The sequence below is a fragment of the Lissotriton helveticus genome, chromosome 12, assembly GCF_964261635.1.
Source record: "Lissotriton helveticus chromosome 12, aLisHel1.1, whole genome shotgun sequence".
Taxonomy (NCBI): domain Eukaryota; kingdom Metazoa; phylum Chordata; class Amphibia; order Caudata; family Salamandridae; genus Lissotriton; species Lissotriton helveticus.
The window spans coordinates 91,261,915-91,279,560 of record NC_136073.1 but is presented as its reverse complement, the minus strand read 5'-3'; the positions used below and the strand labels follow the sequence as shown (position 1 = coordinate 91,279,560).

General features: G+C 41.9%; 1 protein-coding gene across 1 annotated transcript; it reads left to right on the top strand.

The window, feature by feature from the left end:
* Positions 1-6,837: 6,837 nt before the first annotated feature.
* Positions 6,838-15,432, top strand: LOC144797911 (extracellular calcium-sensing receptor-like). The gene is made up of 2 exons (XM_078668713.1): positions 6,838-7,140; positions 14,581-15,432. Exons 1-2 carry the CDS (start codon positions 6,838-6,840, stop codon positions 15,430-15,432), a joined length of 1,155 nt encoding a protein of 384 aa, XP_078524839.1.
* The last annotated feature ends 2,214 nt before the right edge of the window (positions 15,433-17,646 follow it).

The window sequence follows — 17,646 nt, the reverse complement described above, 5'->3', positions numbered from 1 at the left end:
ACCCATGTGTGATCCTTTACTTTTGCAGCCAGTCCTGCTATATTCCATGACAGGATTTTTGTGGTGTTAGCTACGTCAGGGTCAGACAATGACTCTTGGGTCATAGTGATTGGCAGATGCAGGTCTTGATTTGGTCGACTTGTAACAGCTGCTAATTGGTTTCCAATGCTAAGTGACAAGGTAGGAGCTATTAAAGGAAGGGGGCTGCATAATTCATAAGTAGAAAGAGTAGATGCCTCTTGTAGGGAACGATTCTCAGGAGAGATTTTTAAGAGCTCTATTGTACAATTAACAGGTACCACACTTGGAGAGATTAAGGTGCTTGCTGGATTATCAATACATGTTATGTTAAATTGTTCCACCCGGTTCAGAAGACCAGATGGAGTACTAGGGGGCAAGGTGCATGCCAGTCAATCCACCTCATCCAAATAATCATGGGCATACAGAGCATCGTATCTGTTTGAGGTCGGAACCCCAAATTGGTTATGGGACAGATATGGATGTGTGTGATCTTGATTGTATATGTATGGTGCAGATTCCCTTTTCTCATACATTGTTGGGGGATGATTATAAGGTCTGCCTTCCCAAAATTGTACATGTCTTTTTTGTTCAGAATCTAAAAGCGTCGCCTGGCTGGGGGCACGAGGGGGCGCCCAGGATTGATACTGAACTCGGGGGGCCAGCGACCCCTCCTGGCCATGATAGATCTGAGAGTTTTTATTTTTGTTTTGCCCATTTATGTTGGAGGGGTAAAAGTAGCTTAAACCCATCGTGCGAATTAGGCTATTTATCGAGGAGCTCCTCCAACTGGTGATGAAGTTTGCCACTCGTCTGTCTCTAAAATTAACTACGATGCAATCGCCCTCTGTTGATTTAAATCTTGAACCTACCCAGTCTACTCTCTTCACATAACTGATCTGCCCGCTTATGTGAGAGGGAAGTGGTCTGTGTGTGGTTAACCATTGCATTACCTTGTTTTTTAGTTCTGTGTAAGTCTCACCCCGATTGTCGGCCAGCTTGGGAACCCCAATCATGACAATAGTTTATGCATTAGATTCAGGTGAGAGGTTTATATGGATAGAACTATTTACTGTCACAGATTTGAACTGATTTGCCCCTACTGTTTTACTAGGAGTATCCGATGTTAATAATGCAGGATGTCGCAATGACTCTTTATTTGCTATAACTAGTTCTGGGGGGGAACCCTCGGCAGCCCATTCACTATCATCAATTTCATAGTCTACCTGTAGAATTTGTGTGTTACTCGTAGGCGTGGCTACTATCTGCGGTAGATTAAGGGTTGCTTGTATAGTAGTTACAGAGTTTGGGGTAGCTGGGGATCCCTGTCGGTGATGCGAGAGCTGTTTGGTGGCACTATCTGTTGTATCTCTAGTTGCTTTCACAGTTTTAGTGTTGTTAGCGCTAAGGGTTTTACTTGCTGGGACAAAAATGGAAGTAGCTTTGGTTGTTTTAAGTATTTCAAGCATGCTAGAGGAAACTTCGTTTTGTGCTCTCTCGAATTTTCCCAAAGCCTTTTCTATGTTAATAATTTGTTTACTGATGGGTTGTAAAAGGGATTTGACCATGGATTCTATTTCGCTCAAGAGGGTTTTTTTCGATCTAAATGGCTGATCTGTTAGCTTTGTCTCATCTCTAACGGGGTTACTCTCAGTACTATTCATCTCGCTTTGGAATGTATCTGGAACCTGGTTTGATGTTAAGGGAGTCCCGGTCATAGTGTTTGTAGTAATCGTAGCCTGTCTGAGTTTAGACCAAATATCTTTGATTGAGTATTTCGATTTGGTTATTGGGCGATGGTTTTTCCTCAACTGGAGTTTTGTCTTTCTTTTTTTCCTATGATGCTGTATTTTACTTGATGGATCAATAGTTATACCAGGCGTAGGTTGTGTCGTAGGTATTCAATCCTCCAATAATTGAACGACTGGGTGTAAAGACGATGTGTGCAGGCAACTTGTATTGTTGCCGTGACTGGTCGTTGCCAGAGGGCTACTCTCCGTGGAGTTCCCAACGTGGCATGTAAACAAGGCTCTCGGTGTATTGTCTTTAATATGTGAACCTGGCAAATCTGTAAATGACTGCATTAACAAAGATTCCTGAGAATTAATTGTAACATCCATAATTTGTATGTTGTCGGTGGTATGCTGAGTCAGGTCTGGAAAGCAGATGTCCGGGGTCAGTGAGAGTCGTCTCTCTGTAACCTGTATGGCATTAGCCACTACACCAATAGTTTTTTGCAGCATGAGATCTATGGCAGTTATAGTGGGTAGTGGCGTACTGGCAGATTTTGAGCGAGTTATAGATCTAGTCACCACCGGGGCTTTCCTTACTTTATTCATATTTGTGATGTGGATATGTTACTATATTTAGTATACCTGAGGCGCAGGTTTTCTTGTGGTCAGGGTGTCCGATGAACAGATGTTGAGGGGGTGGTCCGTCCGGCCTCTTTGGACCCCTGGGGGCCACAGAGGGCCCGCCCTTTGCCCGGGCTTCGCCCGGCGGCCCGCGAGGCGGCTCCTCACCAGATTTTATAGGTGGGAGGGCAGCTGTGGGCGGGGCTCACAGGGGGCGCTGACCGGATGTTGGTTGGTCACGCAGGGACTCCTGGGAAAGTGAGTCCCTGCCGCGCAACTCCCCTGCAGCCTCTCAGCGCCTCGGTGGACCTGGCTCACAGGAAAACAGCGTCGCTGGGCAGACCTCACACGCAGCGGCTCCCGCGAAGCGGGAGCGGCAAGAGGTGACGTCTCAACAGGTGCAGATGGGAACGAGGCGTCCACAATGTCCTCGCAGGGTCACAGCGTCCCAGGGAGATTAAGAAGGTCACGCAGATGGGCTTGTCCGGGACTCTTTTCACCTGTTTTGCCGGCTGGGGCGGGGCTCGCAGGGGGCGCTGACTGGATGTTGGTTGGTCACGCAGGGACTCCTGGGAAAGTGAGTCTCTTCCGCGCAACTCCCCTGCAGCCTCTCAGCGCCTCGGTGGACCTGGCTCACAGGAAAACAGCGTCGCTGGGCAGACCTCACACGCAGCGGCTCCCGCGAAGCGGGAGCGGCAAGAGGTGACGTCTCAACAGGTGCAGATGGGAACGAGGCGTCCACAATGTCCTCGCAGGGTCACAGCGTCCCAGGGAGATTAGGAAGGTCACGCAGATGGGCTTGTCCGGGACTCTTTTCACCTGTTTTGCCGGCTGGGGCGGGGCTCGCAGGGGGCGCTGACCGGATGTTGGTTAGTCACGCAGGGACTCCTGGGAAAGTGAGTCCCTGCCGCGCAACTCCCCTGCAGCCTCTCAGCGCCTCGGTGGACCTGGCTCACAGGAAAACAGCGTCGCTGGGCAGACCTCACACGCAGCGGCTCCCGCGAAGCGGGAGCGGCAAGAGGTGACGTCTCAACAGGTGCAGATGGGAACGAGGCGTCCACAATGTCCTCGCAGGGTCACAGCGTCCCAGGGAGATTAGGAAGGTCACCAGGGCTACTCTCAGCGCACCTCACCTGAGCACAGAGCACAGTAACAGCCCGTCTCCCGGCGTTTTCCTCTCAGCACTTTTATGGTTTTTTTTTCCCCTTTTAAATTTGTCGACTTGTACCTTTACATAGGCGTCTTCTTAGCCCTCAGCTTAACCTCCGTCAATTACCGTAGCGCCGTAGCTTCCAAATGGCTTCAAGCCCTGCAGCCGTGATAACCAGACAGCAAGCCGGCAGAATATCCCCCTACAACCGCCTCCAAACGCAGCCTCCAAACGCAGTCGTGGCCGCCGCCGAAGCCGAAGCAGAAGCAGCAGTCGTCCACGCCTCCGCTCCCGAGGCTCCCCACCCAGCGGCTCAGTGGCTCGGCTCAACCGGCGTCTCAGCTGTGCCCCGTCCCTCTACAATGATGGTGGGCAGTGGAGCTTTCAAGGACGTTGTTTTTCGCCTCGGCTCCCAGTATCGGCAGCGCAGGTCCGGTGAGGTGGTGTGCGGACGGCCAGAAACAGCAGATAGGGCTCCAGTATAGCCTTTTAGCGGACCTCCAAGCGGAGCACCTCACACACACGCCCGACGTGCAGGCGCCATCTTGCCTCCAAACTCTACTCTAAAATTCTTGCGAATAGGTTGATACAAGTTGTCCCTGCACTTGTTTCTAATCAACAACATGGCTTTCTTCCTGGGCGCGGTACGATTAATCACATACACCGCGTCATTGCAACTTTAGATTATGCAACTGTAAAACACGCAAACGTTGGCTTGATCTTTTTAGACGCCGAAAAAGCGTTTGATCATGTAGCGTGGGTATTTCTATGGGCGATTTTGGGGAAAATGGGGTTTGGACCTCGATTCATATTTGCTCTACAAGTAATGTATAGACACCCTAAGGCTAGGATATGTTTGTCAGGTCAAGAATCAATAGTAGTTAACATTACTCGGGGTACACGCCAGGGCTGTCCATGCTCACCATTATTATTTGCTATTTATATAGAACCACTTTTAAGAATGCTGATGATCTCTCCACATATACAATCTATGGCTTTACCTGGGGGTAATATACGTGTATTAGCTTACGCTGATGATGTAGCGATTATAACGTCTGATCCCGAAAGGGCATTACACGAGATTGAAAATCTGACTAGTGAATTTGGCAAAGTATCGGGGTATAAACTTAACATTCAAAAAACCCAGGTAATATGTTCATCAGGACTTTGTCTTAACGATAATAGGGTCACTACTGAGGCTAAATATCTTGGTATTAAAATTAGATTATCGCTTCAAGAGCTAGTCATGGCAAATTGGTCAGATAGTCTACATTCCACAAGAAACCAACTTGAGATAATTGAGTGTTTACATTTGTCATTAGTTGGGAGACGTAATGTCTTAAAAATGACCATTTTGCCTAAAGTTTTATATTATTTTCGATCCGTGCCATTGGAGATACCTTTAATACAATTGAAGAAATTACAATCTGTAACTGATAGATTTGTATGGGGCTGGAAATCGGCACGGAGGGCATCTAAATTTATGACACTACCAATACTACGTGGGGGTTGGGGAGTTCCAAACTTCGCATTATATTATATAGCGTGCCTTATGCAGAATATCAAACATTTTGCAATCCGTGGAACCCCACCTATATTTGAGTGCCCTGATATCTTTTCTCTTTTATTAGGCCCTCAATCTCATCAAATGCTACTTCGTTTTCTAGAACCCAGTTACTATAAAAGAACTAGATTCAAACTGGTGATGGCTGCATTTAAAGTATGGCGGTTCATTCGGAAGCTTACCTCATTTGGACCTATTAATTTTTATACCCCATGTAACTCTATAGAACTGCTTCCTTCAATATTCTGGGATCACACTATGGGTATATGGGGGCAGAAGGGTATATTAACTTTAGGCAATATGGTCAAGGATGGTACAATTGCCTCGTTTCAGGAGTTAAAAAACAGCTATAATCTTTCTCAACATGATTTCTTTAAGTATCTACAAATACGCGATTTTATTTTCAAACACCCAAATGTGTTACCGCTTTGTCACAATAATTTCATTGATATTCTCAAAAAACCTTTTCGTATTGGAATTATATATAATCATTTGGTGAATCGATATCAGGACGATTTGGGATCGCAGGAATCCAAATGGTGTAATAGAATGGGCACACTGGTCGTACCCTTTCTAGAATCCATTTCTACAGCGGATAAAATTATCCGGTCTGCCAATTTATATTCACAACATTATAAAACTTTATTTAATCTTTATCATACGCCATTTAAAATGATGAAATGGGGTAGCGCTAATAACGGGAAATGCTATAGATGCCAATCTGATCAAGCAGATATTGTACATATATTTTCAGACTGTTCAGTGTTAAAACCCTTTTTCATATCTATAGAAAAATTTCTAGCTCATATTACAAAATGTGATGTTATAATTTCAAGAGAGATGATCATTTTTGGTTTATCTAATGATAATAATTAATTTTTTAGGATATCAAAATAATAGATATCTGATATTTATGGCAATGGCGGTTGCGCGCCTATGTATATCGTCAATGTGGTTGAAGCCAGAAGCTCCTATATATGAAATGTGGCGCGCAAAGTTCTATAATGTCTTTTATTTAGAATACAACCTTTATCGGATTGAATCTGTCGGCAAAATGCAAAAAGGGTATAAAATTTGGCAGTCAATGATTGATCATCTGGATCCATGATAAAAATGATTGTCTTTTTTTTTCGATTTCTTTTTTTTTTATTATGTGAAAACTATGATAATATTGTTGTTTATATATAATGCCGTGCGGTCTGCTTGGAATATATATTTGATTATGTCTGTGTAATTATTATATAAATGTGTTCGCTTTATGTGGCTTTGAACTGAATCAATAAAAAAAAAAAAGTTGGCCTCTTCAATGAAAAATTTCCCTCTGAGCACACTGGTGGACTATGTGTTGTGTCACCAGCACTTGGATGCCTATGCATAGCCATGCACTTTATAAATGCGCAAAGAATGGAATAGAATATTCCTTCTGTACCCAAAATGATATAAGAGGTAGGAACAGGGCAGAAGAAGGGGTCAGTATGTCAGTGAGCAGCCATTCTGGAACAAACATACATGACACAGGGAGTGTTGGTTGGGTCTGTCCAGTATCACATTAACTGTTTTATGGATAAGGTTTCTTTAATGTTTTTGACAGATCTCTTCTGGTAGGGGTGTGGGTAAAATCACTAACAGAATATTAAAAATCATATAATGGTGGATGGCAAATACACAGATGTAGACTGGGCAGTGAAGCACTAGAAAGACTTGCAACCATTACCTACCATTACTGTAAATGTCTAATATAAATACGCAATATGCTCCACAGGTTGGTCTCCCAGAACTACCAGTGGTTCCAGGCATTGGTGTTTGCTATTGAGGAGATCAATAAGAACATCAACCTCTTGCCAAACGTCACCCTGGGATTGTGGTTGTTTGACACCTGCTCTGTTGTAGCAAAGGCCCTGGAGGGCACCATGTGGATACTGACTCAAAAACAAAAGACTGTTCCAAACTACAAGTGCCAGATGAAGGCTCAAGTGGCAGGCATCGTGGGAGACTACAGTTCAGCTAACACCATTTTGATGGCCAGATTGCTTGGCCTTTACAAGTATCCTCAGGTAAGGATCAGGACATAAAGGTTATTTACAGGCAACAGATTAAAAAAAAAAATGATGAGGTCATCATAGCAGAGAGAGCTCCACCTCAATTCATCTTGCTGCAAGCAGGTCACCCTAATTCAAGTTTAGTACCATAGTTTCATTTCTTACAGAAAAGCTTCAATCAATACAGGGAAATCATTTATGTCACAAATAAATGGTGAACAGGCTGCAATGTCATGGCCACCCAATCAAAGTTTACTTATTTTTCTTTCTGGAAAATGAACCACAAGAGCAGGGGATTTGCTTCTCAGAAAGACAAAAGAAACCCCAGGTTTCCTCCTTCATAATGGGACAATTGCAGATGTTTCCTATTGTATTCCTCCACACCTTGCTTGCGGACTATGTAGGGAAAATACGGGTATAGAAGACTACCCTAAAGGACCAGAACTCTCGGTGCATCAATTATAGCTTCTCTGTGGCAGAAGGAACATTGCATGTGTTACTCACTGGAAGAGGGGGTGGAGGCTCCACCTTCCATTAATCAGAGGCTAAGCATGCCTGGAGCCCTACCAGTTTGAGGTGGAGCTCAGGATAAGCATGAACCTAAGTGAAGCCCTTTTGATTTTTCAGTTCTGACTGAAACATTGAATAAGGGCTCTTCTATTATTGTGAAATCAGATTCACACCTGTAGCTTTCAGTCTCACATAGTTTACACAGACTTAAGGCATTAAATTAATATTCTCAATTAGGATTAACGTGTTTCTAGGCAACAAACCTACTTGTTGTAACTCAGGAACACGTTTAGCTGTCTGTGAGAGATTCTATCATCAGTAAACAACAATATTGTCAATCACGATTTACTTGTTTCTAGATAGACATGATGAATTTAGGCTGCTCAATAAACAGTAAAAGAGGAAGGAAAATGCAACCGGAATCTTAGTCAGGGCTTATTAGATGTGTCAATCATACTTTGGATCAACCCACATGACATCTATTGGGAGTTTTAAGTGTCAGTTGTAACACATTGCAGTAGTTCCATTCACAAGCCTCTAACTATTTCATTTTATTGTAGGGAGCTGCCCCTTTGCAATGCATAGATGATAAGGTGTGCTGGCCCTGAAGATATACAGATACCTATGTGTCCCGCACATTTGTACTCAGCATAGGGCCGGTACTGCATGCTGATCACCGAGCCAAGCACCGCTCCAAGCAGACTCCTGCTGAGCGGAGGCAAAAGGCAACATTGCCTGTCCTTCAGCCTTGCTGACATCTTTGTGTGGTGCATGGTGGGTACCTGGAATGATGGGGCTCAATTGTAAAATAGACATTCTAGCATCACTGCAACTGACATCAATATCCACAGTTCACACAGTCTTACACCAGGTGCTGCTGCCATCCACCTAGGGTCAGCAAATACAGTTGTCCTGAAACTTCCCAAATGATACTGACTGTCACACCCACCACCATCTGGCACTGTGAGCTTCCACACCCAACTTTGAGTATGCCAGTACACTACTCCAAAGACAGACTACAGGTGCCTAGGGGGTATCTCAGTCTACTGAGAGATGGAAGTGTTGAGGGCTCATTCATATGCCAAGTAACACACTTCAAGTATAGCAGCCTAGAGATGGCCCTGGACACTGTAGACCTGTCATCTCTGCAAGCATCCTCAACATACATTCTCAGCAATCCGTGATAGTGTAGGGTATTCTCTTCAAGGTGTGCTCCCATATTCTTGGCTTTTCAGACTGCTATTCAATGTCATGGTTTCAAGACTGTGCTCCATTATGGAAGACTTTGCAGTGGATACTAACTTTCCTCAACCAAAACAACAACGTTAAGGGTTTTGCTGTGAAGACATATATATGCAATGTATGTCTTACTTAACAAAATATAGCTCCCTGCCACAGGGTTCCAGGGACCTTCCTTAATGGGGACTTACATATAGAGTTAAGGGATGTGGTGGTGTAGCCATGGGTTTTCGTTGCAAGATGAATTAGCAGTGTAACACTGCTCTTCCAGTCTTCAGTTTCATGCTGGCACACGTTTTGTCCTTTGTCTCACTCCAATTGACACAAACAGTGCTGCAGCCCTTGGTGGGTTGCTATTCCCATGCACCTCCCATGGATTTTGATGCCTTCTTAGATTTACAAGCACTTGTAAACCAGGGAATGCTGCAAAGTTGTTCGCCTTACTTGTAGAAGTGTAAAAAGGAAAAATTATTTTATTTTTCTTCCTTACTTCCTCTTTCTATGTGTGATGCATTCGGCTACACATACAGATAGAGGAATAGGCCTCCTGGGAAAGTATTTGTGCAGGTAGGTATCCTGCCTACAACTCAGGCACCCTTGCACAACAGTGCACGAGTGCCTGCATTGGCACTAAGTTGCCTAAAGTGCTCCAGCACAGGGGAAAAGGCAGAAATGTGCTATTTTCCCTTAAATATAGCACAAATATGCCCTTTTTCTATGATGCTCTGCAGAAAGATGACATGCTGCACAGCCCTGTGCAATAGTTTCATAATATGCCTCTCTGTCTTACATGCCCTGGGTACCATACACTAGGGACCTATAAGAAAGTTAGCACCTGACAATTGTGTACATCCAATTCACTGTACTTTTTGGAATGGGTCATAACACTGGCACTGGGGTCTGGTTAGAAGTCCTCGGTGCACTCTCAGAGTCGAAAAACAAGCAGCGAGTCCAAATGTGGGCAAAAAAGCCTGTTTCTCTAACATTCCATACCCCTGCTATTTCCTTTTCTGTCATGTCTGCCACTCAACGCTAAACTATTTCCTGATGATCTTAGACTATGGCATAAGTATTCCTCTGAGGCAATCCCAGTCCTCTTCCACCCTGCAGGCTGCCCAAGACTACTTGTCTGTTCACCATTTGGGCCATGGTGTGTAAGACGCTGTGGCACTTGGCGGTGTTCTTGTGATCTTGATGGCATACCCATACTCATAGTAAGGCCAGATAAGAATCCCTATATTCGAGTGGCACTGGAGGTAAAGCTGCAGGTGCTGTAGGGATTATTGAAAATGTTGAATGGTAACCTGCCACCAGTTCAGTCATTTCTATTAATGTATCTATGTTTTCTGGTAGGTTATACTAGTTGCCTCAAGTGGAGTGTACTGGATTTGTGTCATTGTGTCTGTGAGTTCTTGCCAGATGCATTGTGCTACAAATGGGTATATAGAATAGAGAAGCTCTGATGCTATAGGACTCATGTGCAAGAGTCATGAAAACTAGAGGAAAGGAAGCTCGGAGTTTCTACAATTAGCCAGTAAAGCCAGCTTAAATTGATCATGTAAATGACCCCAGTACCTGACTGTCACCTGCTACGTGACACACATGCTGAAGACAGCGTATTTTAAGTGTAATCCAACACCCTGACTTGGACTTCACTGGACAGATGTAGATGAGGCTGCACTATTGATTGCGTAAACTTAGACCATGCTCCAGATGTAAAACTGTTTCCTGGTTTGTATTCATACAATGCTCTGTAAGTATATTAAGAAAAAATATTGACATGAAGTAATATACATCCCATTTTTGTATGTAGTGTTTCGTAAAATGTAAATGTAAATGTAAATGTAGTATACTTGTAAAGCGCACAGCTGCCCCAGCAACGGGGCGTCCCGGCACTGTATAACTCTGGGGAACCCGTCCTGGCTTTCCCTGTGGGATGGTCCCTTGCTGGGAGTCACCAAGGTGGAGCCAGGCATCCCCGGAATTGGTGGGGCCATTGTGGAGATTAGGCAAGCTAATGCCCAGAGTTGCCGAGGGGTTCTTATCAAGTCCGCTGACCAAGGTCCACGACCCTGCCGCGTCGGGAATTGAACCCTGGTCCCAGGCTGACTTCTGCTCTCAGGCCTGCCGCCTCTAACCAGTGAGCCACACTACACCACTAAAACAGGAAAGTGTGGATATATACAGCCTGATTCATCAAGCTCCCGTTTTGCGAGCCCCTAATAGCAATTCATAAGGAATCGCTATTAAGGACTTGCAAAACGGGATTCATGTAGGAATAGCAAAAAATATTGCGATTCCTACATGTTCCTTATTTGCGATTAGCAAATTGCTAATCGCAAATAAGGAATAACTCCCCATGCATTCCTATGGGCCTACAGGCCCATAGGAATGAATGGGGAGTTATTCCTTATTTGCGATTAGCAATTTGCTAATCGCAAATAAGGAATAACTCCCCATGCATTCCTATGGGCCTACAGGCCCATAGGAATAAATGGGGAGTTATTCCTTATTTGCGATTAGCAATTTGCTAATCGCAAAAAAGGATGCTATTTCAAGGGTGCAGGGGTGTCCAAAGGACACCCTGTAGCACCCCTGAAATGTAATCTACATTGGTGCTGCACACACACATGTCCAAAGGACATGTGTGTGTGTAACATGCAACTTAGAAAAATGCATTTAAATGCATTTTTCTAAGTTGTTGCTATTTACCACGAGGTCTGACCTCTCGATAAATAGCGGCCCAAAATTGCAATTTTGCAATTTTAAAATGATTCATGAATTGCATTTAAGGAATCTCAAATAGAGATTCCTTAAATGCAATTCTTCGCAAATGTGCAAATTCTTTAATAGCGAATTTTGCATTTGGGATGATGAATCCCAAATGCAAAAATTGCATTCGCAAAAGGCAAGATTCTGAGAATCTTGCCCTTTGCAAGTGCAATTTAGCTTGATGAATCAGGCGGATACTCTCATAGCATGATGGCTCAGTGGGCTAATGCATCCACTGCAGAATCTGTCTTTCATTATCTTTACACTGATAGAATTAGTACCACTAAGGTCAATAACTTTACACATCTATTATTCAGCCTCAGTTATTCACCAAGAAACCTGTAAATTATCCAGGTCTGAAATTGGTAGTGGGCCTAATAATAAAAGGTTGTTTTTTAAATCAAAAGGCTCAAATTGTATTCTATGTATCAGGTGAATTCCTTTTGCATTCTCAAATGCTCAGACATTCTCACATTTATGACCTCACTTTCGGCTACCAAATTAAAAATATATGATTAAAAATTATATTCCTTTTAATATGGGTGCATACATTCATGCTTGTTATGCAAGTGCTTTGCAGACCCACACAGATGTACAACAATGTTTTATAACATTTTCCTGGAGCTCACGTTGTTTTGTAGAAAATAATTCTATTAACAGAATTTATGAATACAGTTGTATAACAGTTGCTGCAACTTATAAGTAAAAACATTTCAGTTCCAGACCATGTAAAACTAAAGTGATAATGAGCAGGCTATGAATTCTTAATAATATACCCTTACACTATAATACCTGCGCATGTATTGATAATGCTAAAGATAAGGATGGTGTTTGCACCGCGCAACTTGAATTTCCACTATGTCCATTTTGATGGCCTTTGTCTCAACCTGAGGCAAAAATCAGAGAAGAGACATTTTGCAAACCATGAAGGTTTATTAACGAATTAGTAAAGTTATAATCTCAAACCAAATCGTTTGAACATGAATGAATGGACATTTGAATACTATATTAATATAATTCAGGAAATTCAATTCAGCAAAATCAGGAACATGTTAATAAGGACAGAAAATGCAAAGTGAGGTAAAATTCTGTTCTCTTAAAAGGGAACTCCCCAATGTTAAGCTAAGGTTGAGGGAAATTTGGGAAATTCTTTAAAGCAGCAGTTGTAAGCAGATGTAGCAATGCAAGTAGAATCAAATGAAGGTTCTAATCAAGAAAGTAGAAATGCATATGTTCTAGAAAGTACATCTATGATCAGGAATAGAAGGTTCATTGGATCTTAAATTGGATAGAGACGGGATTCCACCTCCAAAGGTAGACAGGGGCAAGTCTGACTAACTAAAATCATTTCACAGAATTAAAACATGACATTTTGTCTAAGAAATACATTCCACGGTATCTCACAGAGTAAGAACTAATCCAAAATCGGTGTGCCCTATATGTATGGTGACAGATTCTTCCATCATTCGGCCTTCACAATGTCTCACAAAGCATTATCCACCTCCTCTGTCTGCCATCCTGTGCAGGTGCAGAGAAACATCATCCAGTCAGTTAATTGCAACAAAAATGACCTTCAAACAACAAATGAAAAATTATTTTACTAGGGACGCTGGTGCCTCAATCGGAAGGAATGTTATGTACACCAAGCAAAAATACAAAGTTGTTTTTAAAGTGGTGTCGGGCACCTGGATCTGGTCATGTCAATGTTAGGATATACTCCAAATACAGCTTTTTGATTGCACTAAATCTAAATGTAAAATAGTGTGTGCACACATGTAAGTAATGATAAGGCATGTTGCAAGTTAACATATTATTAAAAAAGATGATGCTTTTGTCAAACCAGTGTTTAAAACTAATTAAATATGAAAATTATAACCAGAATTATTAACAGACCTCTTGCATGCATTATACACAAGGCAATACAGCACAGACCACAATAATGTAATCATAAAATATTATATTGGAAAATGTGAGGAATCAGGATTTTTTTAACTTGGCAGGCGTTGTGTGAATTCATATTGGATTTTGACCACCTACATGTAAGCACAAACAACACAACTATTAACTGTAGGTCCAATCTACTGGCAGATTTATTAGATTATCATCAATGGTTAGCAGGAGAATTCCCGAAGTGCCTTGTCTGTTATACATAATTAACTGGAATTTAAGCACAGCCTTTATTTTTCACACACATCTTTAAGGGAACGAACCCAACATAAATGAGTTTGCCAAAAAAGAATCTTGTAAATTGAGAAAATTAGGATGCAAATTAGTAGTTAGAAGGTTAAAAGCATATTAAAAAAGAGATGATTAGATCCAAACTCAGAAGTAAGATACAAATAATAAAGTATCATTTCTCAAATATTTTCGCCACAGATTAAACTGGCACACATGGCATTATATTCTTGAGAAGAGTACTGCACTTCTAAGTTAGATGCAGACACTTTTACACACATTGAGGGTTTGTTTGAAAACAGTGACATTTTCTACTCCTGTATTGGAAATCATTGATCTAGCTAGAGGCACAAAGTTAGCTAGGCCAGCTTTATGAGACTTATTACAATATATTCCTCTTGAAAGCAGGTGTATATGTGGTCATACATGGTGGGTTAGTTGAGCCTTTTCAGTATGAAAGGCCGGTTTTGGGAGATTGCAATTAAGATGTATCATCTAACAAACACTGTTAGTTATTGAAAATGCTGTTGCTTTTAAGGCGACAGAGAATGTATTTTAAGAAATTGGATATGGAAGCAATAAATGATGACATTTGCTATCACACAGATGACATCTGTATTGTTATGTGTTGTGGATTTTACACACAAAATGTTAATCATTTATTGCACTTGGAAACATTTCTCATCTATCATTACTTTAGAAATCTCTAGAATGTCTGTTTTTTAAATAAGTTGTTGTTTTATTTTTTTTTAAATACAGGTCAGCTATATCTCAACCAGTGGTCTCCTCAGTGATCGGAACCAGTTCCCTTCCTTTTTCCGGACCATCCCCAGTGATGAATCCCAGTCAATTGGGCTGGCACAGCTTATAATACACTTTGGCTGGACTTGGGTGGGTCTCCTTGCCCTTGACACTGAATATGGTCAGCAAGGTATTCATACCCTGCAGAAAGAACTGGCTAATGCTGGGGTGTGCGTTGTCTTTTCTGAGACAATTCTCACATCTGTAGCTCACAAGAATGCCTATCACATTGTCCAGGTGATCAAACACTCATCTGCTAGGGCCATTGTTATATTTTCTAGTGAAATTCACCTTCTCCCTATTGTTGATGAAATGTTGAGACAGAATGTCTCTGGGAAGATTTGGATTGCAAGTGAGTCTTGGTCAACATTTGCGCTCCTGTCTATAGCAAAATACCAACAAATCCTGGCTGGGACCATTGGGTTTGCAATCCGCAGTGGAGCGATGCCTGGATTTAAAGAGCATCTGAATAGCATTCACCCATCAAGGTATCCAGAGGACACTTTAATGTTACTATTTTGGGAGGAAGCTTTCGGCTGTAAGTGGTTAAACAACACAAATAGTTTGCATTCTTGGAACAGCACAATAAAACTGTGCACAGGTGTTGAGAGTTTGGAGAGTCTTCACACTAACTACGATGCCTCCAGTTTTAGAGCAGAATACAATGCTTACACTTCAATGTATGCTATTGCTTCAGCTTTGAATGATCTGATGGCCTGCAAGAGCGGAAGAGGACCATTCAACCACGATAGCTGTGGAGATGTCAAGAATTTCTCGACGTGGCAAGTAAGAACATCTGCTAGAAGCTAAGAAATTGTTGCATGATGTCTCTTTCAAGAAAGTTATTGAATAATTAATGCAAATATGGCATTCAGTAGCTACCAACAAATCTAAAAGAAGTGGTGTTTCACAGTATTAGCTCCAACCTAACAGACAAGCTAATAATAATAGGTATCCTATTTTCCATGTACTGTTTACCACAAATGTTCATCAAGGGCATCCCAAAATTACCGCCTGATTCATCAAGCTAAATTGCACTCGCAAAGGGCAAGATTCTCAGGCCCACATGCATCATTGTGTCTTTTTGCATTTCTTAATTTGTGAAAAATAAGGAATCGCAAATTAAGAAATGCAAAATGATATGCATCAATATTTTCGGTATTCTTGTGGGATTCGGTAAAAATCGCATTTTTTACCGAATCCCAAAGAAATACCGATTTCTTAACTTAATTTTCGCAATTCCCATTGATTCCTATGGGCCAAAAGGCCCATAGGAGTCAATGGAAATTGCGAGTGGCACTTAGAAAATTTCATGGGTGCAGGGGGGGGGTCCAAAGGACCCCCCCCATGCACCCCTGAAATGTACTTTTCAGCATAAGTTACATACACACATGTCCTAAGGACATGTGTGTGTGTAACTTTACAGTTTAAAAAATGCATTTTTGTGCATTTTTAATCAATTTCGCAATTTACCACGAAGTTGAACTTCGTGGTAATTTGCACTTCCAATTTTAAAAAACGCATATTTTTCTATAATGATGCATAGCAATGCTAACGCAATTTTAGAAATCGTAAAAAAGATGCGACTTCTAAAATGGCATGATGCATCCCAACAAGCACTTTTGCATTCGCAAACGGCCGATTTTAAGGAATCGCACCGTCTGCGACTGCAAAAATGCTTGATGCATGTGGGCCTCAGAATCTTGCCTTTTGCGAGTGCAATTTTTGCATTTGGGATTCATACATCCCAAATGCAAAATTCGCTATTTAAGAATTCGCACATTTGCGAAGAATTGAATTTAAGGAATCTCTATTTGAGATTCCTTAAATGCAATTCATGAAGCATTTTAAAATTGCGAAATTGCAATTTTGGGCCGCTATTTACAGAGAGGTCAGACCTCTCGGTAAATAGCAAAAACTTGAAAAAATGCATTTAAATGCATTTTTCTAAGTTGCATGTTACACACACACATGTCCTTTGGACATGTGTGTGCGCAACACCAATGTAGATTACATTTCAGGGGTGCTACAGGCTGTCCTTTGGACACCCCTGCACCCTTGAAATCGCATCCTTATTTGCGATTAGCTAATTGCTAATCGCAAATAAGGAATAACTCCCCATGCATTCCTATGGGCCTGTAGGCCCATAGGAATGCATGGGAAGTTATTCCTTATTAGCGATTAGCAATTAGCTAATCGCAAATAAGGAACATGTAGGAATCGCAATATTTATTGCAATTCCTACATGAATCCCGTTTTGCAAGTCCTTAATAGCGATTCGTTATGAATCGCTATTAGGGGCTCGCAAAACGGGAGAATGATGAATCAGGCTGTTAGTGTTTTAGAATCCTCACTTTCCTAGTTGGCATGCTTACATTTTGGGTTCACATTTCACACTAGGCAGGTGTTGCAACTCTTAGCGGGCTCTACGACACCAGAGAGGTAAGGGCACTTTTAATGCATGTTCTGTTCACTTACCATTACCAAGATGCATGCAAACAATATGTGAAGGGTGCTTGTGAACAATGAGTGAAATAGTTGTGCAAATTAAAATCGAATTAGAAATACCCCATGCTCTCAATTGATTTCATGGGGATTCATGACAAGATTAAAAACAAAAGAGAGACACAAAGAACAGTTGTTTGGTGGTTGTCTGCTCTAGTCTACATGTGCTAGTCTGCATATTTCACATTCCTGAAGATGCCTAAATGCCATGTTGTATTTTATCAGGAGCGGATCTAGTATTTACCCTGCCCTTAAAGACATACTGCATAGATTCTTCTATTGTGTAAACCCTGTTATGAGCAATCCTAATGTGGGCAGAGAATGTGCTGTATGATTAGTATTTTGTGTAACATAATTTAGACAAACAATATTGTCCTCAATGTGGCCTAATCTTAGCAGACCTGATAACAGTGATGCTCCTCAGAATGGTTTAGTGGCAGTCATCATGATGAGAGAGAAATTCCACAGGAAACAGTACCGCTTCCCTAAGTATTTATTTTAAACAATACATTTTGGTAA

Bases quoted from the DNA above. Each gene is read 5' to 3' on its own strand.
- LOC144797911 (XM_078668713.1), top strand. From the start codon at position 6,838: ATGCTCCACAGGTTGGTCTCCCAGAACTACCAGTGGTTCCAGGCATTG. The intron at 7,141-14,580 runs GTAAGGATCAGG...TTTTAAATACAG, and splicing joins GCCTTTACAAGTATCCTCAG to GTCAGCTATATCTCAACCAG.